We start from the raw sequence: 25,332 nt of genomic DNA on the forward strand, positions 1-25,332 counted from the left end.
AACATTGCTCAATCTGAAGAAGTTTTCACGACTTGAGACCACAGTTTGACACCATCATGACTCACAGGCAAGGGATAGCCATTGGCCAACACATGGACACCACTGGCCTTGGAATGTCAGCTCAGCATGCACAGGGGTGGCAGCAGGGAAGGGAGGAAAAAAATAAGAGTCAAAACCTCCAATACTACAACAATGTGGAGAATCAGAAAACAACAACAAAAAAAATTGCTGGAAAAGCTCAGCAGGTCTGGCAGCATCTGCAGAGAAATCAGAATCAACGTTTCGGCTCCAGTGACTAAGGAAGGATCACTGGACCTGAAACATTAATTCTGATTTCTCGCCACAAATGCTGCCAGATCTGCTAAATGGCTCCAGCAAACTCTTTGTTTGATTTACAACATCCACTTTCAGTTTTTAAGTTGGTGTACAGGATCAGCCACTGGAACTGCAAAGAGTATGCAAACATTTCCCACCACCACCTACGTTTCCCCCCCCTCCACCCCAAAAAAGCCTGGTGGGCCAAAACTGGACTCAGTACTCCACGTAAATCTGACTTAAGCAGGGACTTCCTTAAAGTAGTTTTCAGGCGTATTGATTTTGCACTGCAGCATTCCATTTGCTTTATTAAAGTGATTGGACATATATCCAATATCTATTTTGGCTTCCAATTTGCATAGAGATCAGCTATTTTGTTCCATTCCTACATTTCGGTGCAGCTATCGCCACATCGACTGACATTTTGATTTGTACTGCCCAAGCAGAGGTTTAATTTGGCATTCATCCGTACAATTCTCCACTTTGCGTAAACCTCTCTCATATTTTGCAGATGAACACTACAAGAACAAGCTGACAAGACGAACAAGCCCATCGGGTATGTAATTAACCAGCCAATGTCACTCTGGTGGGCAAGTCCAAACATTTGAAACTGTGTACCAGAATGTAGTGCAGAATGCAACTAGCCCCGTGCTCAGCTGGAACAGAACGTCCTGGCTGAGGGTAGTGAGCAAAATGGAGAGGATAAACCATGCTGGAAGCAAGGTTGGTGAGACAGGAAAATAAAAGACTGGCACATGCACAGACAGCGCAAGTTGGGAGGGGAAAAAAAAAAGACACAAAGACCAAATACATAGTATGAGTTTTATTTCACAGATAATTTATGAAAAGTGTTTTGTTCATCATTAATACCAAGTGCCACAGCTTTTCAAATACATCACAACTAGTCAGCTACAGGAGACAATTCTGGACTGCAAACATTCGCCAATCACAAAATAAAACTTGTGTACTCAGAAGGTCCACCTTAAAAAGACACACACTGAGACAATACATAGCTTTATAAAATTAAAAAAAAAAGTACTGAATTGTTTTCTGGAGCAACATTAAAAAAAACACTTCATACAAGTTTGCTTGTTTTACTGCAAGATAACAGTTTCTAAAATACTATTTGATTTTCTATGCATATTATCCAATAGACAACAATTCCAATCAGCTGCTGCAGGACGATATTCCAGAGAGGATTAACACAGTGGCCAAATTCTGCTTTTCCATCCATCACATTGGAAGTTACTTTAAAGCTCCAAGAAGCTAGGTAAAAGATACCCACCCCTCTTCTCCCCCAGTGTAACCAAGAATTTAAATTTCTGCTCTGAGCAGAGGTAGGCAATCTCAGACTGGGCAGCAACCGGACAGATTATAGTTGACCTCAGCATCCTCTGGTTATGGAGGGACAAAACACATCAGGGTACTGCACCTGACTGCTTAAAAAGCAGTGACCATAACTGAAAAATATATTTTTTAAAAATCAAAAAGATAAGCCTGTCTGGAATGCCCTCAATCAAAAATGTCCCTCGATAAATGTAGAATGTCAATTTGGGACCAAATGGCCACTAGCTCCTTTTTGAGATATGCAGAGAGACAGAGAGAATTTTTTTTAAAGAAAAAAAACACATTATTTCCCAACGAGGATATTCTTAGGTATCTTTGTTTAGTCTCAAAGTCAAGGGTGTAAAACTGGAAATGGAAATAGCTCCTTTACGATTATACAGAATCCTTGGCACTAAATGAAAGCAGGCTTGGGAACACCGTCATCACTACAATAGCTTTCTGCACATAACTAGGCGATTTAAAGAAAAATCCTTTCTGACTGCATTTGGATAGATTTTAATCAAGGGCACTCAAAGTCACTTTTGTCACACAATTTCAGGAAAGATATACAGATGACTTAAAAAAAAACAGGACCAGACCAGATACTAACTACCTTTCTGCCCACAGCCAACCAGCAAGCTGGAAGTTTCATTTTTCTTAGCAATGTCAAGCCACCTCAAGATCCAAATGGAAACATCCAAAAAGGGACTGTGTGACACATGTTGCAAATCAATTGGTTTAAAACTTAAAATAAACTTGAGGGGAAGGCCCTTACTGCACCTTTGCATGTTAAATTACCAGTCGCCTGGGGGAAAAAAAAAGGTCATGATGGATTCCCTGGGTGTGCAGAGGGAGTGTCACAGTCATGTCACTTACTGCAAACTTTGGTGCACAAATTTGTATCTTAAGCCCTCCAAAAAAACATTTATGATGCTGGACAAAATATTTGGACTGATTATTAACCAGAAATCAGACATTAAAATAGCTTTTAGCTTGTTGGAAAACTCTCAGAATCCAGGAGGCCCAAGGTTTAGACACTGAAGTGGATTCCATGGAAAAATAAAAGTGACACTTCCTTGGATGGGTGTGATGACATTCCTGAGTCCACTCCCAAGTTGAATAGAAAGAGTATTCCTTCATGTTGTCCAAACACTGAAGGTCCTCTTAATTCAAAATAAATAGTGTAATTGTTATCCTTCTGAAACAAACCTTAAGCAATATCCCCTAGATTTGAACTCAAAAAATGACACACATTCAAGACCTATGGACTAGATTTCCCTACAATTTGAAAGGAGTAGGGAACTGCACAAGGGACTGTGATAAAGACTTGCTGGATCCGAACTCAGCTTTTTTAAAAAAAAAACTGCCCAGGACTGAATCAACACCATCGACCCAGTTTCTCGCCCAAACAAAAGTTAAACCGTGTTGCACACTTGCAAGGGGTTTTTGTAAACTTAAAATTTTGAATGCGGAAGGAGAGAATTCACCTATTTGTGGACAAAATTTAAAAATTCCCAGTCAAACAGCAAGACTGTAATCAAAATAATACATACAGACATGAGTTTTAGTTAGAATTTATAGGTTAACGGCATTTTCCCTCTCTTCATCAAGTTAGGACTTGAAGCACCACATTCTAAACCTGTTGCCAGTGACAAATCGGTCTGATCATTCTTGGCTACTTTCGGTCAAATGTAATAATTTGCAGTTGGTTAAAATGTCCAATATTAGGTACAGATACCAAAGTACTGATACCTAGTTCAGTCAGTTCCACTGAAACAAAGCCAGGTGAATTAAGTGTTTTTTTAAAATATACATGTTATACTTGGGCTTTTTAGGATCCCTTTCATTCATATTTTCTTTTTTTTTTGCAATCCTTTACTAGTTCAGCCTTCATTATAGTTTTGTGGCCTGCAAACATGCATTCAACATCCATCCACAGGAGAAAGTAGCCAGGTTACTTTTGAAGTTTACATGAAAAGATTCTCTCATACGTACACAGACAGACAGACTGTTTCAAAATCAAGATGGCATCCTGGTTACATCACACAATAAAATACTTACAAGATTTTAAAAGCAGGTTTAGTTACAGGATCAAAAAAGGCCAATCTTTTTGTTGTTTCCCCACTGGAGGCATCTCACTCCAATTTTGGCCATTCTTGCACAAAACTCTGTTCAGAGATCATTTGACATCAAGTTTAATAATTCAATTCAAGGCAAATCCAAAAGAAGGTAGGATTTAGGTTAAAGTGATTAATATTAGCACAGGTTCAAAGTAAAACAAAAAAAAAGGTGAATGCAATTGCAATGCCCTGTAGCAGTTGCAAATTAAATTCATCTCAGCCTGACTGGTCACTTAGTAAACCACACTTCAAGTGATTATTCATGTTCCACACATTACCCCACATCTCACTTGGGTTTTGTTAAAAAAAACTTTTTTGATCATGCCTGAACATAGACAGATTTTGTTTGCAGCAAATCAGAGTTATTTTGATTGCTTTCGTGGATATTAAGCCATATTGTACATACAGGACTAAAATCTATTTGTTTTAAGTTTGTCTGTGAGCTCTGCTCAAACAGAGCAACCTGAAAAGACTTTCCCTCCAAAATGATCACAGAAACACTTTTGTATTCTACACTCGACCACAGTGTAGCAGCAGCTTCTACAATAGAAATATTGTCCATTACTATTCTGTTTGCAACAAGGCAAAGAAACAAACATGTAAATCAGGTATCAGAGCACAACTCAAACCACTATCGGTAAGGTAAAATAGCGCCACCAATGTTAGTTTTCTCACGTGGCAGCAAGAACTGGAATGGGCATCAGAATTGTCCTTCTTGCCTTTAGTCTTTTAATCTTGAAAGAATAAATAAAAAACAATGGTTGTGACAAATGTTCTGTGAGCTGCAAGCTCATCCTTTACGCCAGTTCTTGAGCTGCATAAAAGCCGTTGGTCAAATGGTCCATAATGCAAATAGATGTGAAGATTCTGTAGAATTCTTTTTCCACTGAAGATATTCTAGTTAGGGCAAGGCCAAGTCTTGCTTTCTTTTCATTATGAACTTCATTCAAACAAAAAGGAACACATTGTGTTTGTTTTAAAAGATCTCCTCCACACCATGAGCAAAGATCATCACCAAACCAGGCTCCATGATCATGTCCTCTCCCATATGTTGGTTTTCACACGCCATCACCACCACTGCCTGCTTCCCTGGTATTCGTTTAGCTACATAGTTCTCGTAGTACCTGCGGTTCATTTGACGAGTCTCTAAAGTGGCCAGGCCCTGAGGCCAGTTCCTCTCATGTGCGTTTTCGATGAGATCATTGACTATGGACATTGGGCACCCGCTGTCTATGAGAGACCGCTTAATGACTGCTTGCAGAACTGCATCAGGGGTGGAGATCATGCCACCCCAGCGGGTTACTCTAGCAGGTTGCAATGAATTGACCCACCTACAATACAGAAGATACCATTCAGGTAATGTGTGCATTTTATTTAACAAAATAAACAAAATCCCTGTCAACTAAGCCCTACAAATTCAGATGAATAGAGCACACAGTTTCTTTTTTCCTTGCAACTTCACATCCTCATCCAGAAAGAGGGGTTGCAATAACAGGTTGCACATGACTGCTTCCTGACCCATCTGGGGCTCAGCACAGGGTGGGGAGTGGGGAAGGAGGGGCCAATATGACCAGCACCCGGTCACAGATAGGGTATTGCACGGAGACCACATTCTGCCTCAGCTCAGAGGGCTGCGCAATAGGATGTTGCCAACACTACAAAAATCTTCATCTTTTCCCTGCATGCAACTTGGTTCACATTTAAAATTTAGATTTTTTTTTAAAAAAAACTTTGCAGCCAAATGGACGGGGAAGATTAAAAAGGAGAGAGAAAAAGAAAGCTTTGTTTTCATATGGTGCCTTTCACAACCTCAGGAAGTCCTGAAGTACTTTACATTCAAATGAGGTACTTTTAAAGAGCTCAGTAGCTATTGTAACATAGGAAATGTCGCAGCCAATTTGCGCACAGCAAGGTCCCACAAAACAGCAATGCAATAAAGGCCAAATACCCCATTTACCTTCAAGTAAAAGCTGAAGTGATGTCGAGGTGAATACTGGCTAGAACAGTGGGAAAACGTGCTCTACAACAAAGTGTGCCCGTGGGACTGGTTATGTCCACTTAAGGGTGCAGATGGGTTCTCAGTTTAACGTTAAATATCTCATCCAAAAGGCAGTATCTTTGATGCATACACTTTATATTCCAGACTATAGGGTGGTAATCTATTTCCAAATCACTGCAAATAAATGCATGAGTGCAGCTCTGCCCCCACAGCTCTTTCTCCCTTCCCACCCTGTTACTGCAGCATGAAAGGTACAGTGGAAACTCTAGAATACATGCACCATTTAATACTTTTAAGCTTTTTCTTATTGGTTTCCCTTTATTCCTCTAGACAAGTTCCTGGGATAGGCCATTTTAGTCTTGGTCACCATTATATTAAGTGACACATTAGAAAAACAAATGGTTCCTCCCCACCATCCTCTCAGCCCTCAAGATGATTGAACAAAAAAAAAGTGTTTTGTCATTTATACAACTATTGCAGTTAGCTCCGGAACTAACTTAATGGACACAAGCATTGTAAAATGGTTGGAAAGGAAGTTTCCAAAAATGATCAACCGGTCAACATTACAAAGACGGTTAGATCAGAGTGGTGCTGGAAAAGCACAGCAGGTCAGGCAACATCCGAGGAGCAGGAAAGTCGACATTTCGGCCAAAAGCCCTTCATCAGGAATGCCCAAAACATCAATTCTCCTGCTCCTCGGATGCTGCCTGACCTGCTGTGCTTTCCTAGCACCACTCTAATCTAGACTCTGATCTCCAGCAGCTGCAGTCCTCACTTTCGCCCATTATAAAGACGGTTGCTAAATTAAGATATTAACGGATTTCAAAGACTTAGGACTTCCCAAAGTGCTTTATAGCCAATGAAATGCTTTTTTTGGAAGTCTGATTACTGTTGAAAACATTGCAGCCTCTTTTGTTTTTGCGCACAGCAGGCTCCTGCGAACAGCACTGTGATAATGCCCAGTTAGTTTGTTCATACACGGTGCTGGCTGAAGGGATAAACATTGACGCCAGGGAGAATACCTCACTTCAAATACTGCTCTTTTAATACCCACCCAAGATGGCAAACAGGGTCCTGATTTAACATTTCGTCTGAAAGATGGCACTTCCAACAATGCCACACTCCCTCAGTACTGCACCAGGTGTGTTGACCTAGATTTTATGCTAAAGCCTTGCAAACTGAAAAGAAAATGCATTTATATAGCGCATTTTGTGACCTCAGGGCATCCCAAAGCACTGTACAGCCAATGAAGTATTTTGAAGCACGATCACTGGTGTAATATGGGAAATGCAGCTGCCAATTTGCGCACAAACATGATAATGATCGGATAACCCCTTTTGTGTTGTTGACTAAGGGATAAATATTGGCCAGGGCACTGGGGCAATCTCTCCCTCTCTTCTTCAAAGTAGTACTCTGGGATCTTGTGTGTCCACTTGAGCAGATGGATGGGGCCTCAGTACTGCACAAGAGTGTCATCCTCAATCATATACTACTGAGCCACAGCCAACACCAAAGATGTTACTGGGATATTTAGTGATTGCTTTATACAGGATTATAATTATGCAAAGGCAGACGATATTGAAATTGAATTTAAAGAATGGATACAAGTCTAAATAGATCCTGCTTAAGTATCTTAATTTAGCTCAAATACCTCCATTTAAATGCTCTATATTCTGAACTCCTGCAGAAATAGGTCACAGATACAGAACAAGTATATTTAGGAAGTTAACTGGAAGACTGTTAGCAGCTTACAAAGCATGGACTGCTTATAATTCTCTAACATCTTAAAGTGGCTGGCTACAAAACAGCCAAGGTCTGGAAAGAAGCCAATGGTTTCCCTACTTAGTCACAGAACGGCAAAGGCAAAAGGACAAGAAACTGAACAGAAACATACTCTAGGATCTCATTGTACTCAATGGTTTCCTCCAAGTTCTGTAGATTTGGGTTTGCACTGCGGATAGCCCTCATGTACGCTTTCAAAAGTTGAATGTCTCGTTTCTGCAAAGTAAGGAAAACACATACACACAGAGTTGATCAATGATCGTCAATAGTCTGCCTTTAATCAGATGCTGACGGAGTTGCTGAGTATTGCTAGCTTGTTATTTTAAAGTTTTCTTTCAAGGACATATTGTCACCAAGGAAAATGCCCAAAAACATCAAGATACAGTTTGTCTACGGTCAGAAGCAAGTACGGGTCATTCTGCTATAACACGCGTTTCGTCAAAGCGAATTGGCTGCAATGCAACTGACAAATAAGGGACGTGGCTTCTGAAGTGCAAACTTTTAAAATGTGTGTTGGTTGTAACATGGATTGCATCACCAAAACTAAATACTAATTTTATTGCACAATTTTTATACAACACGGGTTCACACAAGAATGGAACCGTCACATTATAGAAGAACTACCTGTAGACAAAATATTCCAAATACGCCTACACCTTTGTCAATGCTATGAGACACTTCCCACTTACTTCATCTAACCCACCCCATCAATTTTTCTCTATTTTTATCTCTTTTTATTGGGTTGCAGATGTCAGCAGACCACTAGCATTTTGTCCCAAGGGCTTTATTTATCTGCAAGAAAGAAGTGACTGCCCATCAAATCGATGCCCATGCACTTGTTTAGTCAAGCTACAGTCAGTGATAGCAATAGATATCCTTCACTCTCTCAGTGTCAAGGCAAACTATTAAAAACTATAGAGCCAAAACCTTCCAAGCCTTGATAACTTAGTACAAGGTAGTGCGGTTCTACCCTTCAGAAAGACAATCTTCTTTGCCTGTTTAACAAAGCAGCAGCTCCTAAAGTCTTCAAGATCTCAGACAATTAACCACATACAGTGCCTACAGGTTATAAAGAGAGCAAATGTGCAAGTGAGGAAGCCAGCGGAGCAAGACAGCACAAGAATGGTGGTTTCTAATAAACAGTTCTCATTGAAAAGTGGAAACATTGCGTATCCATAAGAAAAATGGATAAATGAAAACAGATTGCAAGATCCTTTTCATTTGGAGGAGAGTTACTGAAATTTCACTTGTAATAATGCAATTTAGTTTGTGCGCATTGTCAATCGTTCCCTCACAAACAAGGCACTGCATAAAAGACTCACATAGGAGCATGCCACATGCTGCAAAGCATACATTGCTTTTAATGCTCCACTCTGCAAACTTTACAGCTCCCTCAGTCACAAAGAAACCATATGAAAGAAAAATCAAGCTGACTATAAACCCATTTGAGCAGGTTTCTTTGATAATTCCCAATGACTCCTCCTTAGAAGGAGCTTGCTCGGATTTGCTCGAGAGTTGGATTGCGCCCCGAGTGGTTTTGCTCTACAGCTTTAAACACGGCACTTCATATCAATGGCCTCACACAAATGTCACAGTGCAGTGGAAATGCAACTTTGACTCCTCAAAGCCAGAACTCACCTCTGTGTGATTAAGTGCAGGAAAGAGTTATGAGCCCCACAGAGCTAAAGGCTAGCACTTGGCCATCTTAACTCTGACATACCCAAAGTACATGTCCTTCACCAAACAACCCAAATACCTCACAGCACATTTTGGAATGATTGTGTTTAAAACATATTTTCAAAAATAAAAAAATATTTCATCATACAATATCATAAGTGAGTAAGTACAGCTGTTCCTGCCAAAAAAAAAAGCACTTAATACTCATCACTACTAACTCTGAAATAGACCTTAACCATATATCATGAGACATTTGGTGAGTTTTGGCCAATACAAAATGCCCATTTTAGAGGCAGACCTTTTAAGTGGTGAGGTCTACTCTTTCTAAAAAAAAAAAATTCCTTTTTGCTTCTCCAGGAGCACAGTAGAAGGGCATTTACATGATCAATAATAATGATATTAGCTAGTTCACATGGAAAGTCAGAACCTTGACAGCACCCAGGTTAAATATTTCAGTAGTATTGCTAGGCCATGTGCCAGCAAGTACCCACCTGCTCTGCCAGCTGATGTTTATGCTCTGCTGAAGCTTTCTCCAGTTCTGCAATCTTCCCCTGTTGTTGAAGTACCACTGTGCGAAGGTGTTTGGTACAGTTGTGGTTTGGTAGTTCATCTTTGGGCATTTCTAATCTGAAAAAGGGAAGACGACCAAGGTAAAATAACAGAACAGCAGAACCAATTACTATAGTTTCCCTAAAAACAAATCTTGTTAATTTTAATCAGCTAAGCAACAACAAATATGACAGTTAAAATAGCTCAATCTTTTGAGGATGCGTCCAAGAATCCTCCTTTTCACTCTGGAAAGGACTCGGCACCACGCTGCTGAATGAAGGGTGCGAGAGAACAGCACAGGTTCACTCAAGTCACAGATTCGCATCTCCTTGAATGGCCAGCTTGTTACTGACAGACACTCTCACTAGGCAGCACGGGTATGATCAGCACATCACTTGTGGAGAAGGGCAAATAAAAGGAGGGCAGGAAATGGGTAGGTCTTCCATGACAACAGACTCGAAATGGATTACAACATTAAGAAAACATCCAGAAGTCAGTTTATATTCGCCATACTTTCTCTTTATCTTATTTGTGCCTCCTGTACCATGAATCATTCGGAAGCCATGAGGGCCAAATGAGGGCAGAGAAATTGATCCTTCATGGCTGGGTGGGTTGTGAATGGGAGAAGAGGCAATGTTTTCTGCTTCCAACTACAATGAAATGATCCTTGGGAGGAAAGAATAAGCAGAGCTGGACATCAAACAGCTTCAGGATAGGACATGGTTATGATGCTGGTCGATAATCATGGTCTTCCAGGCTCAATGAAGAGTAGCCATTTAGATTAGATTCCCTACAATGTGGAAACAGGCCCTTCGGCCCAACAAGTCCACACCGACCCTCTGAAGAGTAACCCACCCAGACCCATTCCCCTCTGACTAAAGCACCTAACACTGAGCAATTTAAGAACAGTATCAAAAAAGTGTACAGCCACCCAAAGAGCTAACACTAGAAGACTAACGAAAGCAAAGTCAAATCACAACAAAGAAAAAGATAAACAATAGACAACTTTTCTTAACTCCCTGACAGCTGGTTTACCAGTACCCTATCCAGGTGACCGTTCATCATACATAAGCCAGATTATCGAAATCTCTAAGCCCGCCCTCAAACAGCCTTTTACCAAGATGACTGGAAGCACCTCACCACTGGGTTTGGGGAAGATAGATAAACTCAACACAAACCAGCAATTGGAGCTGGTCCCTTCCTTTGGCTCAGTAAGAACTATGTTCTACATTTGTTCACCTAAAATACAGGTGCATGTACAGTTCTGAAAGCTCGTTGTAAGAAACTCACCCACATCCCTGCTCACAGGTCACGGGTCGCTTCGGATTGTGCTCGCAATCATTGAGGTGAGAGGTCAACTGATCAAGCCGCACCACAGCTGTGCAGCCATAGCTGGCATTGTCGCAGGTGATCTGCAGTTTGGACAGCATGTTCCGCATGATGCGGGGAACGGGTCGAAGGTGGGCTAGAGTAACAACACTGCGATCCACCGGGCAGGTCTGCTGCTGGGAGAACCACTGGGTGATGCAGGCATTACAGAAAGCATGCTCACAGTGTGGTGCCTAGGAGAGAACAGAGGAGACAGCAAATGAACCAACGAGAGAGAGAGCGCGAGCGAGAACAAATAAAGAAAACTGCACCAGTCATCTGGGAATCCAATTTGTGGTGACCCCATTTAAGCACGCTCAGGCTCTATTCAATAAAATCAGATCTGCTTCCACAAGCATGCATGGCTATAAATCAACATGATGTGATCAAGTAATGCATAGATCACCAAGATCAGATTGTATAAACAACGCTGGATACATTGCCACCTACACAAATTTCTCCCCCAAGTATGGAGATGAACACTGGCCAGAGGTGAATTTCCTTTAATCAAATTCAAGGTTGAAAAGCATTCTGCGGCATTGTCAAGGAGCCAATTTTTATGATGCAGTCAGTATCAAAGTACCATTTTGAGCTCGTCAGTTTCTCCCGTAATCTTTTTAAAAGGTGCCCCATCAAATCTATCACGCATCGTTTCATTGGAATTAAATTCATAAACTAGCAGAAAATCTGTAATATACTCATTGAAAATTACATTTTACAGGACTGCATAGTGGGGTGGGGGAAAGGTGGGGGGGGGGGGGGGGGGGGGGGAAGGGATCACAGGAGATGACTAAGAACTTTAGGAGAGGAGGTCCACCACTCTCATCTTCATGCAGGTTTCAGACCAGCAGTTATCCAGTTGCGATGATAGGATTAACCCTCTCTCAACCAGCTTAAAAACTTACCTATGCCTCTTAAAACACAAACTCTTTGCCTCCCCTTCTTAGTTCAAATCCGTATCCCAAGACAAGAGATGCAAACCACGAAACAGGTTCTCATGCGGGAACATAATAAAACTTCCTCATTGCACACAAAGGCTTGTTTTTCCACATTTCCCCTTCAGTCTGTCACACAGCCAGCTCCAACATGTTTACACGAATTTTGTGTTCTCACAACTGTACTTGGAACTAGTGCTCTTTTCATACAGGCCGGTTTTAGAAATTTAGCATTTTAGAGTTCTTTATTCCTATCTGGTTGCCATTCTCGGAAACAAAATAACATGGTTATTAATCGGTCACTGCACTAGAAATTCCTGCCGTTAATTCTTCTTTCTCCTCTCTGATGCCAGTGCATGCAACTCAAGGAGTGTCAACACATTCAAAGCCATTACAAACTGCCAAAGATCCAAACGAGCTTGTTGCATGCAACAAAAATCAAATCCAACGTAGTGCCTATTCATACAGTGGGACAAGATACAGGGGCTTATTCTGAAACACTGCCTTCAGGGAAAGTCCATTATGTATTGCTCCTCTCTGCTTTTGCAATACTAGCTCCCTCCCCCAAATAATTTAAGTATATAAATCACCCAGTTAGCCAATAGGAGATGCACACTTACCACACTCCCCCAAAATCACTGGAAAGCAGGATAGGAAATAAGCAGATGAGAGAAATTGCTTTCTTACAAATAAACAAAGTTGGATTGAAATCATAACACAAGGAATAGCAGGAGTAGGCAACCAAGCTCAAGGGAGTACCAGCAAGCAGTTTCATTGCACAGCTAATCCCAGCTATAGTCTCACATAACAAAGATGCACTTTCAGAGGTGAAGAGGGGGAAGGAGAGCAGGAACTCTGATCTATTTCCCCCTTTCTACCTAAGGAGTAGATACAAAATGAAGGATCTCTGCTATTGCCCAAGAACAGGGGAGGTTGTTGGTCCATATGGCTCATTCACCCACTTAATAAGCAACTCAACGAGCCTTATGCCTGGAATGCATCATGGCTGTCACTGTATTCAGTCAGCATTTGTATGTACAATGTCCTCCAGAACTGGTTTTGGTTGCCATAGAGAAGCTGTCCTACCTACAGTCCAGTTCTATCTATGTGCTTACAAAGTTAAACTCTCTTTTCTCTTCTCAGATGCTGACCAAACTAAATGTGCATTTTGAGCAACAGCAATTTCTCCCTTTCCCTCAGGTCTCTTGCATGTTCAAGTCTTGGAACTGGACAGCCACTTGATTCACAGAATCATGACTGCCGTTTAACACTCAAAAGACTCTGCAATGTATGAAGCATTCGGTTAATCTCTTGACCTTGCAGCTTTCTGGTGCAGTACAGCTGCAGTCATTCCAACCCTGCATCAACAGATCAGTCACCCAAGGAGGTCTGATGGACAGGATTTCTTGTTCTCAGCCCAAACTCCCATCAAGACCTTTTGCCCTGAACCCAATGTCAAACTCACGAAGAAATACAAGAAGCATTCATATAACATGGTGAGGTGAGCCAGCATGATCCAAATATTGTGATTCAGAGAGTGGTCCTCGAAAAACCTGGTGTTATTTTCTCCCTTTAAAACAAAGGCACTTGCACAATGAGGCACAGTTGCCCGTTCCAAGAGTTGCAAGTTAAGATACTTTGGAGCTTTGAACACCAAGACCATTTGGGATCCCTCTGCACAACCCGACTCCACCACCCTAAATTAACATTAGCTTACTCACTTGTACAGGTTCTTCCAAAACCCAACTACAAATCGGGCAAATCAAATCTTCATCCACCTCGCCCTGAAACCGATTGACGTCGTACCCCATGGCTCATACTGCAACAGCCTCAGGAGTTTCTGCTAAAAAGAAAATGGTGGATTTATTTGCAATAAGTAATATTGCCTGGGATAAACAGGTTGATCAGTAAAGATAAAATGACATGCATTAAACGTGCAAAAATCTCAACTGTAAACATACAATGAAGCACATCAAAAGCTTGACACTTAGTGTTCGTTTCCCACTTGGGCAGTTGAAGTTACTTCAAAATAAAAAGAATCAGAAGTCATAAATGACTAACTGGATCAGGTACAGTAACTTCAAACAGGTCTGCCACAGTGCATCCATCTTAAAATCTTTTACAACACACCAACTGCATAAACACGTAACTTTGCTCATTCCCTTGCCATTTCTCTTTTCTACTCCCACCAAAAGACTCCGATTTCCCTTGCCACACCCCTCCCTCCATCTACAGAAGCCCAGTTAAGGTTTCCTACACTCCACTGTTTGGATTAAAACTGCATTAGGAGTTCCTTACCATTGCAGACAACTTTTTTTTTTGCAAAACACAACGTTTACAGACAAGGCTCTTCTCAAAACATTAACTTGCAGTCCTGCAAAAACTCCCGGACGCAATACTGATCTCTCCAGCCAAACAAAAGACTGAGGATAAATGGGAGCAGAATGCAGCTTTAACGTAGTACAGCAATGAGCCGCACAATGGTGCACATCCGTTATTTTAATGGCATCAGATATCCTGGATTGGAAGCAAGCCAACACGTAGAGATGAATTTGGGCAAAGTAAACATTTTCCCAATTCTTCCCGGCTGTGCTGCAATAACACAAAGCCTTGTTTCTCCAACTGCCTTCCACAAGGAAAAGCTTCAGTCTGTTTTGAGTGAAACAATGTGAGAGGTTCGCAACAACTACAGAATATAAAAAAAGAATGCCATCATCTTCCCTTGGGTTATAAAAGGAAAATGGTGCTAAAAAACAAACATTCACCATGCATCATCTTCTCTCAAGTTGTACTTGGAAACCCTATTAGAAGAGCCAGAGCATGTTCAGTGTCAACAGCTTCTATATCTTGTTAGCTTTTTAAAAATTTATGCACAATCTGTTTTTTTTTCTCTTTTGGGGGGGGTTATACATAAAAAAGGAGAGAACAGCCATCATTATTAGTCACTTGATAAGATAATGGAGTCCTCCCCAATGTCAATCAGGAAACCTTGTCAAAAAGTCATTCAGCCCATTAAATCCATGCTAGTTCTCTGCAGAGCAGTCCAGTCAGCCCCACTCCCTTGCCCTAGCCCTGTGGTGAAGTTTACTTCCTGCTAGTACTTATCCGATTCATTTGTCTGTACCGGTCATAATCCTCAACACTTCCATCAGGACGCCAGTCAATCTGCTTCACTCCAGACAGAACCAGCCCAGCTTCTCGGACTTAACCTTATTGCTGAAATCCCTCATCACTGGAGCTGTACTGGTAAGTCTCCTGAGCACCCTCACGTGGGCTTTCCCATCCAGAAACCTTGTTTCATGGGGATTTCATGTTGCAGGTTACTTCAACCAAAGTAGTGAGAACTACCTTTCAATTTTAGCTTTTTTGACAGCACCTTCCAAACCAGCTACCTCTACCATCCAGACAGACAAGGGCAGCAGACACATGGGAATAGCACCAGTTGCAAGGTCCCCTCCAAATCACCCTGACTAGGAACTATATAATATTTAGAAAGAAAGAAAGAAAGAAAGAAAACAAAACGGCCCTTCCTTAACTGTTGCCGAGTCGAATTCCTGGACTTCTTCCTGCCAACAGCATTGTGGAACTGCAGCTGCTTGTCACCATCTTCAAGGCCAATTCGGGTTTGGCAATAAATGCTGGCCCATCCCAGTGAGACTCATGTGCAGAAAGTAGATTTTTATCAATATTAAGATTGAAATAGCTTTCCTGAGCCAAGGTAAAAGCATCTAACTTTGGGTGAGAACATAGTCAAGTACAACTGAATTCAGCTGGGGAGAGGTGGTTGAGCAAGCTCCCTTCTCAGAAATATAAATGACCTTCAGGAATTGAACAACCCCCTTATACATTCCCCATCTGATGTATAGATGACTCCAGCTTCTTCCAATGATTCTCAAATGTCTTCCCACAGTGGCCTAGCATCAACCGAGCGAGAAAAGTTAAGTAAGTGACGTGCAATGAATGCAGCTTGGTGACCTTCACCCCCATTCAGATACGCAGTTCACCTAATTGGCCTCAAATCCCCTGCATCCTGAACTTGACCGGGTCTCAATTTAACATCTCATCTGAAGGTCATTACCATCAATAATGCAGCAGCAGGGGTGGAAGATTCCATGCTTAAATCAATACATGACTTGCACACTCTTCACAATGCCAACCAGCAACCACACAGAAACAGAGACCAGTCCAGAGTGATTTAGTCAACGGCATCTTAAAGCAGGAAGACACTGAACATGAACATAGCCACAAAAGACACGACCCCCTCTCCCTCATAGCCCTACACACGGATGAAAAAAACCACCATTTCGACTGGGACAACACATCTATCCTGGGACAGGCTAAGCAAAGACATGCCGGAGAATTCCTAGAGGCCTGGCACTCCAACCACAACACCACAAACAAACACAGATCTAGATGCCATCTATCAACCCCTCAGAAAACAAACAGGAAATGACATCACCACCAACCCCAGGAACCCCATCCAGGAGAAAGATATAAATAGAAAGCAGGAGACAACAGCTTCGCTTCACTTGGAGGTCGCCACTGATGATGTTACCGAGCCAGGTAATGAAACGTCTGGATATCAAACCTACAGCTCAGCGAGCAAACCTACACCCTACACTGAACATGAATATATTCATCAGAAGCACGATTTACTTTGACATCGCGCAAGAATATATAAAAAACAAAACTTTCCTGCATCCATCCAATTCCTGAACACTACTCCACATCAGGGGTTACCAATGTGGCTCAGAGAAAAAGGATCAGTTTCACAGAATAGGCACATTGATTCACCTTTAAAAGGGATCATGCTGGGGGAAGAAGTGTATGGGGCGGGGGCGGGGGTTAATTTACAAAACTAGCAGCACAGCTCACCATTCATCCCACCGTCAGATTTTGACATAGCTATCCAGTTCCACTCCCAGCCCCCCCTTCTCTCCTCCCTCTTGCTGCTCTCTCAATTCTCTGATTACTGACCCACCTGCCACAAGAAGGTTTCTCTCTCTCCCCCACCAACCTCCACCTCGACTGAAATCCTGCATAAAATTTTGTACACCTCTATTTTAACATTTCCCAGCTAAATAAGAACAAACAAACAGTTTCCCAGTCTTGCCATTTCCCTCCCCCGCCCATCCCATCCAGCCCAGTCGGAGTGCTAACTGGAACAGGGAAAACAGACACAAGTGACAGCCTCAAAGCACCAGACCACACACACAACCAATATTCAGCATTAATAGAAACTGACAAAATACAGCTTAGCAACTAGCAGAAAATTAAACAGCTTTCTCAGGACCTTGGTGACACAGCAAAAGGCAATCACTATGTCCATTTCACAAAACGAAAAGGAAACAACATTTCAGACGGAAAGATATAAACAGCTTACGTGATTCACAAGTGGAAAATAAGAGACTAAATAAGCTCCAGCCGGCACACAGCACCCTCAAGAGACTGTCCACTCCCATACAATTACAGATTTGTCGCCCTCAGCCCAAAGCATTCTATCCTCTTCCCACAAGTTAAAGGAACCTAATCCCACATGCTGCAATTAAGAGCTATGGATCTTGTACATACCAAGAGGGAAAAACTATTATAATAAGGGCCAAAGGCATCCAGTTATTCTTTGGAAACTGTACAATTTCATATTACTTTTAGACTGCCTAAAGTGCTGTATTCTACACAACAAAGATATTATGCAATGCTTCCAGAACCAGCTCAGCTGCATCCTCGCCAAGATTACCAACATTCTTCTGAAAGTGCAGTTTCTATTTTTACAAGTGGGAGTCCATTCCTACAGCAAGCTACATTCAGGCTATAGGACACACAACAGTGGTCACTTCAAACAGGAAGGCCGAGCAAGGTGACGTGAGCGCTGCTTGGCTTAGGGCAAAAGAGAAAGGGAGTGAAGAAACTAACACTCAGTTGAACAGCAAACCTCACAGCATCAGAAAGCACAATACTCCAGTCTCCCTTACAGAACAGTCCTGTTAAATCAGTGATGGATTTTTAATGTTACATACAAGCTGCCATTTCTCCACATTAATGGTAATGTTCATGTCTCAAGCAACTTTTTGAATTGACACCTTTAACAGTCACCTAAAAATAGGATTGGACAAGCTTTGTCCAACTTTAGAACATTAATCTTGCCCCCCCCCCCCTTTACTTACTTGCACACAAGGATCCCACTTCTGTTCTACAGGATTTGCTTCCTCCTGAATCCAAAGTCAAAACCTTTGTCCTCCCTTCACTCTCCTGAAAATCATCTTAAATCAAGGAAACTCTGCTTGTCAAACTTCTACAATCTTTGTTAGCTCATAAAATCAAGATTTCTTTGTTAAAACTATTTGTCACATTTTTGTAAATGATGTCAAGTGAATCTGCATCACATTCTCTTGGAAGCTTCAATATCCTCTCTATAGTGGACAATGTGGCATTGTTAAAATGCAAATAGGTACATTATAATCTCTTATTTTTCCCCCTTGATTCTATAATCAATGATAAAAACTAAAATTCTAACAGCAGTGATCCAATTAATTTCCAAAGAAGAATTACTGATGTTTCTTCAACTCAATACGTCACTCATACTGAATTCCGTCTGCCAGCCCAGTCCATCACTTCACTTATCAATTTTCTTGGAATTTGTCTGGATAGTATACTTCCTTGTTTGGGCATAATCTGGAAATTCTGATACCACTCCCTGAAGACTTCTGTCCAAATCTTGACAGACAGTGAACAGGAGCGAACGGAACCCCGAGCGACACCACCACCTGCTTTCAACCACACCAAACAATTCCTGCTCTCTTATCTCTTGCAAAAACAAACAAAAACATCCAGTTTGCGGTTCTCAAAATTCCATACACCTTAAGTTTCTCTAGTAATCCTGCATGTGAAATCCTGTTAAAAAGCTTGCCATAAAGGGTCCGCCATCTACCCACCTCACTTCACACCCTCGACTGTCCTATCATATTTGCTACCTCCTCAAAGTGGGTTCCACAAAGTTTCTCAAGCAGGTGCATCCTCACACTTCACTTCCAACAACCCAAACTGAATTTCCCCTCTCCAACCCAAAGAGGAATGTGCCATAGCCCAGCATCCCAACCACTAGACTAACATGATCAAGGTGAATCATTTCCTCATAGTCATGTTGTTTACAAATTAGAGAGTCAGGGATGATTATATGCAAAAGCATGGGTGAAATATTGTACTGTATTTCCAGATAATATATTATTTCACAAAGTCTGATATCACTGGCACATTAGGGGTGATGATTTGGAGATGCCGGTGTTGGACTGGGGTGTACAAAGTTAAAAATCACACAACACCAGGTTATAGTCCAGCAGGTTTAATTGGAAGCACACTAGCTTTCGGAGCGACGCTCCTTCTTCCTGATGAAGGAGTGTCACTCCAAAAGCTAGTGTGCTTCCAATTAAACCTGTTGGACTATAGCCTGGTGTTGTGTGATTTTTAACATTAGGGGTGATGCAGTGTTGCAGATAGTAAAAGGACAGTTAGCTGAGGGAGAACAAGCTTGCTATGGTTCTTCCTCACTATAAGAGTTTGTACCACTCTCTCAACCTTACCATCTATACCAGCCACTATCTCTATTGTCCCAAACACAGAAAACAAGCTCTGACCAATTTAGGTTATCTCTTGCCACTCTCGCCCAAAAGTAAACCAAATCATCTGCCGACATTTCCACCACCTCCAAAAAAGATCCCACCACCAGGGATATATTTCCCTCCCCACCCCTTTCCAACTTCCACAAAGACCGTTCCCTCCGTGACTACCTGGTCAGGTCCACACCCCCCTACAACCCACCCTCCCATCCTGGCACTTTCCCCTGCCACCGCAGGAACTGTAAAACCTGCACCAACACCTCCTCCCTCACATCTATCCAAGGCCCGAATGGAGCCTTCCACATCCAAAGTTTTACCTGCACATCCACTAATATCATTTATTGTATCCGTTGCTCCCGATGCGGTCTCCTCTACATTGGGGAGACTGGGCGCCTCCTAGCAGAGCGCTTTAGGGAACATCTCCGGGACACCCGCACCAATCAACCACACCGCCCTGTGGTCCAACATTTCAACTCTCCCTCCCACTCTGCCGAGAATATGGAGGTCCTGGGCCTCCTTCACCGCCGCTCCCTCACCACCAGACGCCTGGAGAAAGAACGCCACATCTTCCGCCTTGGAACACTTCAACCCCAGGGCATCAATGTGGACTTCAACAGTTTCCTCATTTCCCCTTCCCCCACTCACCCGAGTTCCAAACTTCCAGCTCAGCACTGTCCCCAGGACTTGTCTGGACCTGTCCTACCTGCCTATCTCCTTTTCCACCTATCCACTCCACCCTCTCCTCCCCCACTCACCCATTGTACTCTAATGCTACTCTCTCCCCATCCCCACCCTCCTCTCGCTTATCTCTCCACGCTTCAGACTCACTGCCTTTATTCCTGATGAAGGGCTTTTGCCCGAAACGTCGATTCCACTGCTCCTCAGATGCTGCCTGAACTGCTGTGCTCTTCCAGCACCACTAATCCAGAAACCATATGCTACTCAAGTCTGCTCTGAAAATCAACAAAAAAAATATGATGGCAATTCTGGATTTGGGCAATGCTTTCACCACAGTTTGACAAAAAAAAGTCAGATTTGCCTCTACATTTGCTGTCCTCATTGCCAGTAAAACACGACCACTTCCACCATGGTCCTTTCCCCAGTCTAGTCCCCATCTCCATATTCAAAAGATTAATGGGATGTTGATATGCACACATGCATCCAAACTTTGCTGTCCATTGGTTCTGATGAAAATTAATCTTTAAATAAATGAAGATGCACTGCTATATGTTGCAGAATTTAGTTTTTATTTCCCATTTTTAAATATATAAAAAAAACAAACAAACAGAAGAACTCCAGAATTATCAGGAGATACAGGACCACTGGAGCAGCAGTCCCAAATTATTGTATTTTTTTTAAATTGGTGGGGAGCGGGGAGGTGCAATATATAACAAAGAAAGCAACCAAACATGTTTCAGAAAACAGAGATGAGAAAAAGAAAAGAGCACAAGAAACAATTAGTGAAAGACACACTTGTCAAACAGTGAGGCTGCACAACAAGTAAGGGTCTTAGGCTCAGAAGATGGATGTGCAGAACCTGGGGGAAAAAAAAAGGATAGAAAGGGGTACATTCGTGGATCACAATTAGTTGCCAGTGGCTTACTTTCAAATTCTCTCTCACACTACATCAATGTTTGCAACATTGGCAAAACAATTTCCTCTTGTGGTTCATTGTCAAAGCTAGTAATATATTCTCCAAAGGAACGTTATTTTGATGATGTCAATTGGTGTGTGCACCAGGAGAATTTTACTACACTATCCAATCATGAATGGTGCAATGCTGGATAAAGGAGGATGGCACAGGCATGTTAGTACAATGCTTACTCTTTCCTCTTCATAGAAATAGTAATTTGCCAGTAACTAGTATTTCAAAATAAACACCATAGTAGCTGCTTCTCTAAACAGAATCAACAAGATTTTTGTATTTAAAATTAAATGCCAAGCTTCTAGACAGGGAATAGTTCACACCCAGGTAGGGTTAATCAAATCCTTAACAAGGAGAACCCTGGAACTGAGAAGTTATAACCATCAGGAAAGACAGATCAGGCTGATCAAGACCTTTTAAATTATGAAGGGGTTCTCCAGGGTAAACATAGAGAAGATGCTTCCACCTGTGGGGAAACAAAACAAGAGGACCCTCCATCTGAAACAAACAGTCAGGGAATTCAGGAGAAATCTTTTGCCATTGGAGTGATGAGCATATGGAACTTGCTCTCACATGGGATAGATGTTGAGGATAATACCAAAGAAATATTTAATGATGGGAGCTGGACAAGGATGAGGGAGAAAGGAATAGAAAGATATGGTGATGAAGGGAGAGGAATTCAAATGGAACAAGCCTCTGTGCATCATACGCACCACAGATGAATGATCTATTTCTGTGCTTAGTAGTCAATTGTTCTTTTCCTAAAATAAAAAAAAAACTGGCTCAGAAGCAGAACTTTTTTTAAAAAAATAAAAAAAAACATTAACTTATGTAAACCTGTTTGGAAATATTATGACACACATTCATAGCCATTACATTCTGGGGTGAGACTTGAATCTGGACTTTCCTATACAGAGGTAGGGACACAAATACCGAACCACACGACTCGTTTTTCCACGATCTCTTTACATTTACATGAGCAAATTGCTTCCAGTTAACTGCTCCCACATTCAACACATTTATATTGCAGTCTGCAACAGCTAAATCCACTTTCCATAGTAACTGGACGTTTGTCGAGGCCAGCATTAACAAAGTGAAACTGTGACCTCTAACGAACATTCTGACAAGAGGAACTGGCACCTCCTCTCCTGCCTACACAAAACCCTCACACATGCAAACACTGGTTCCAATGGTACAAATGTTTTGTTTCCTAGAGTCCAGCCATGCTATCAGCATTACATCCTGAATGTAAACAGACTTTTAATTAATCAGTGTTCAGAGATGGGAATTTCCTGGAGCTTGAGTCCTGAGTGTGAGACTGAGCTGAAGGGAGCAGGAAAAGTGATGATGAACAGGGAATGACAGTAGGAGTAGCCTCCGTGATGGAGAGCACCTGGATTTTATACTCAAGAGAGGGTCAAATCAAAAGGGACTGACTCAGCCCAATAGTAGGGAAGGCGGGGGGAGGGGGGGGGGGGTGGGGAGGCAGTGCCCAAGAGGCCCAGAATGTCAGCTGCAAACTTCCCAACATCATCATCCAAGACTTGACAGCCCAAAGTCAGTGAACGACGAGGTAACAATGGAACTGGGCATCTTCGTATGTACACAGACGTTGAACTCAGGACTGCAAATTATATCACAAAAAGGGAAATCACAGAGTTGAACAAGAGGCCAAAGGATAAATCCTCAAGGGAGGGTGGAGGCAATGCTGTGAAACTGGAAGAAATGTCACTGATGGGAAGGTACTAGTTCCACTAGAACGGACAGGAATGGAACAATGCAAGGACAGTTCCAAGGAGCTGGGCAACATTTAGTACTGCAGAAGTTAATTATATCAAGCACTGTTGAAAAGTCAAAAGATAAGCATAATGGGTCACAAGAGGATAAAATGCGATTTTGACAAGACTCAATTAGTGCTCCAGGAAGGGAAAAAGCCAGACTGAATACGCTCCGAGCTATAAGAGAGATAAGAGTTTGTGATAAGTTTGAGGTGCTTGAACAGGAAAGCAATATTGAAATGACAGCAAAGTACAACAGATGCTGGATATCAGAAATAAAAACTAGTGAAGAACCTCAGCAGATCTGGCAGCATCTGTACAAAGAGAAACAGAGTTAATGTCAACTCCAGTAAGACTCTCCTTGAGAGAGTCCAGAACATTAACTGTTTCTTCCTCAACAGAAGTTGCCAGACCTGCTGATTTCGTCCAGCATTCTGTTTTTCTAAAAGCAATGTTGGAGATAGGACAGCAGCCAGAAGACAGATTACTGAGCTTAGCCTTTTTTTGACAGCAAGATGTTGTTGAAGATGGTAGACTTGATGAGGAGGAGGAACAGGATCTAAGGTTGAAGGAGCTCATGAAAATATTGGGAAGCATACGTTAGGAGGAGAAAAGAAAATGAAGGAGCATGAAAATACCCCATAGTCTTGTAGCTGTATCAACAGGTCAAATAGAACCAAGTTCCACTAAAATATGTGGAAACAAGTAAATGTTAAATTCATATGGATTACATTTTTCCTTCACAAAGCACTCAAATACAGGACAGCAACTGTATAATAATCATCCAGATCATTCTTCATATGCATATGCTGAGATATTTATTCCATCTCACGAACAAACTTAGTCACCTGTTCACACATAGTCACAGTATGACTCAGTTTCTTCCAAAAATACATGGTCATCTGCCAAGAACAAATACAGCACGAACCAATTTACTGTTTTTGTAAAGCTACAGAATGCCAATGAGGTCAGAACAGTCATACTACAAATACTCAAAAATAAAACTGGAGTCAATGATGATTAGACAGAGAATAGAATGACAAGGTCTCACACAATGTTATTATGGCATCAACCATAACATTAGAATATTAAAACCAGAATATTAAAACAAGCCACTAGAAATGAAATGAGATGCCATTATAAATCAATAATAACAAGGGGGTCTTACAGCATAGTGGCAGAATCGCTAGAGGGTACAGGTTCAATTCTCACTTGTGCAGGAGGTAGATCATAATATGCCTGAACTGGTTGATTAAAAATAATTTCCACAACAAAAGATATATAGTTTAAAATAAATGAATTAAAAATTGTTGGAATATATGGCATCAACTATCCTCTAACCCACCATTACCACACCTATTTGTTTGTTACATACTAATTTTTGAATCACATTATAATAGTGAGTTTCTCCCCTTTCAGTAGAGGATTAACCAAAGCTGTCTAGATACAATTTAACGATAATACCTCAAAAAGCATCTTATCCTACCTCACCAACATTCTCCCCCTAGGAAAACTTAATAAAATGATAAATATTAAAATTCTTCCAGAACTACGAGGTTTGATTAAACTCCTTGCCCATAAATCACCTTCTGTTAGTGAAATTAATCTCAAGGAGCTCCTGAACGGAGACAAAGATCGCTGAGCATTTCCAGTATTTAACCAACATATACATAGCAACAGAGAAATGCTGAAATGTCAAACACTCGAGAAAAAGACAGATGCAAAGATAGCTGAACTATCAGGAGACAAAACCAGAGAAAACCCCATTTTATTCAGGAACGTTTGGTGAACAAATCAAGTTATGGCTGAGGTCCACACGGACACCAAAGATCCTGAAATTCAGCCTAAGCCGTAACATGACACTTTATTTTCAGGCTCCGTTCCAGTTCATTACTAGGCCCGATATCAGACCGCGGTCTCTCCTGCCGCCCAAAGCACCCTGGCCCCGTCCATTCACAGCATCTTTCTCGCGCCCACACGGTTGAACTTACTAGCGATCTATCAGCAGGTGAAAAGCCACAAACCCCAGACGTATGAATAATTCGTAATTTTATTTGAAGATTTCCTTACATCGTATACCACAACCTTTCAACGTCATCCTCCACTCTAGCTTTTAAACAGGGAAAGCCTCTGAAGCAGCACCTCCGATGATCGACACATAGGCTGATCAATCCTGACACAGGGATTCAGGCAACTGTTCCAATGGACCAATGGAAATGCAGAAA

The 25,332-nt window shown here is 41.7% G+C and overlaps 1 protein-coding gene across 10 annotated transcripts; it reads right to left on the bottom strand.

Annotated features, from left to right (window-relative positions):
- Positions 1-1,123: 1,123 nt before the first annotated feature.
- On the bottom strand, positions 1,124-25,261 carry rnf41 (ring finger protein 41). 10 transcript variants are annotated; one of them, XM_060821060.1, is made up of 6 exons: positions 25,178-25,261; positions 13,793-13,911; positions 11,059-11,330; positions 9,711-9,846; positions 7,655-7,758; positions 1,124-5,092 (listed from the first exon to the last, which is right to left on the bottom strand). In XM_060821060.1, exons 2-6 carry the CDS (start codon positions 13,880-13,882, stop codon positions 4,738-4,740), a joined length of 957 nt encoding a protein of 318 aa, XP_060677043.1. In that variant the 5' UTR covers positions 13,883-13,911; positions 25,178-25,261; the 3' UTR covers positions 1,124-4,737. The 10 variants fall into 10 exon arrangements, with proteins under 10 accessions (XP_060677043.1, XP_060677041.1, XP_060677042.1 ...); XM_060821058.1 differs by having other exon boundaries at positions 13,793-13,914; positions 25,178-25,260; XM_060821059.1 differs by having other exon boundaries at positions 25,099-25,247.
- Positions 25,262-25,332: the final 71 nt, after the last annotated feature.

Source organism: Hemiscyllium ocellatum, chromosome X (genome assembly GCF_020745735.1).
Source record: "Hemiscyllium ocellatum isolate sHemOce1 chromosome X, sHemOce1.pat.X.cur, whole genome shotgun sequence".
Lineage (NCBI taxonomy): Eukaryota > Metazoa > Chordata > Chondrichthyes > Orectolobiformes > Hemiscylliidae > Hemiscyllium > Hemiscyllium ocellatum.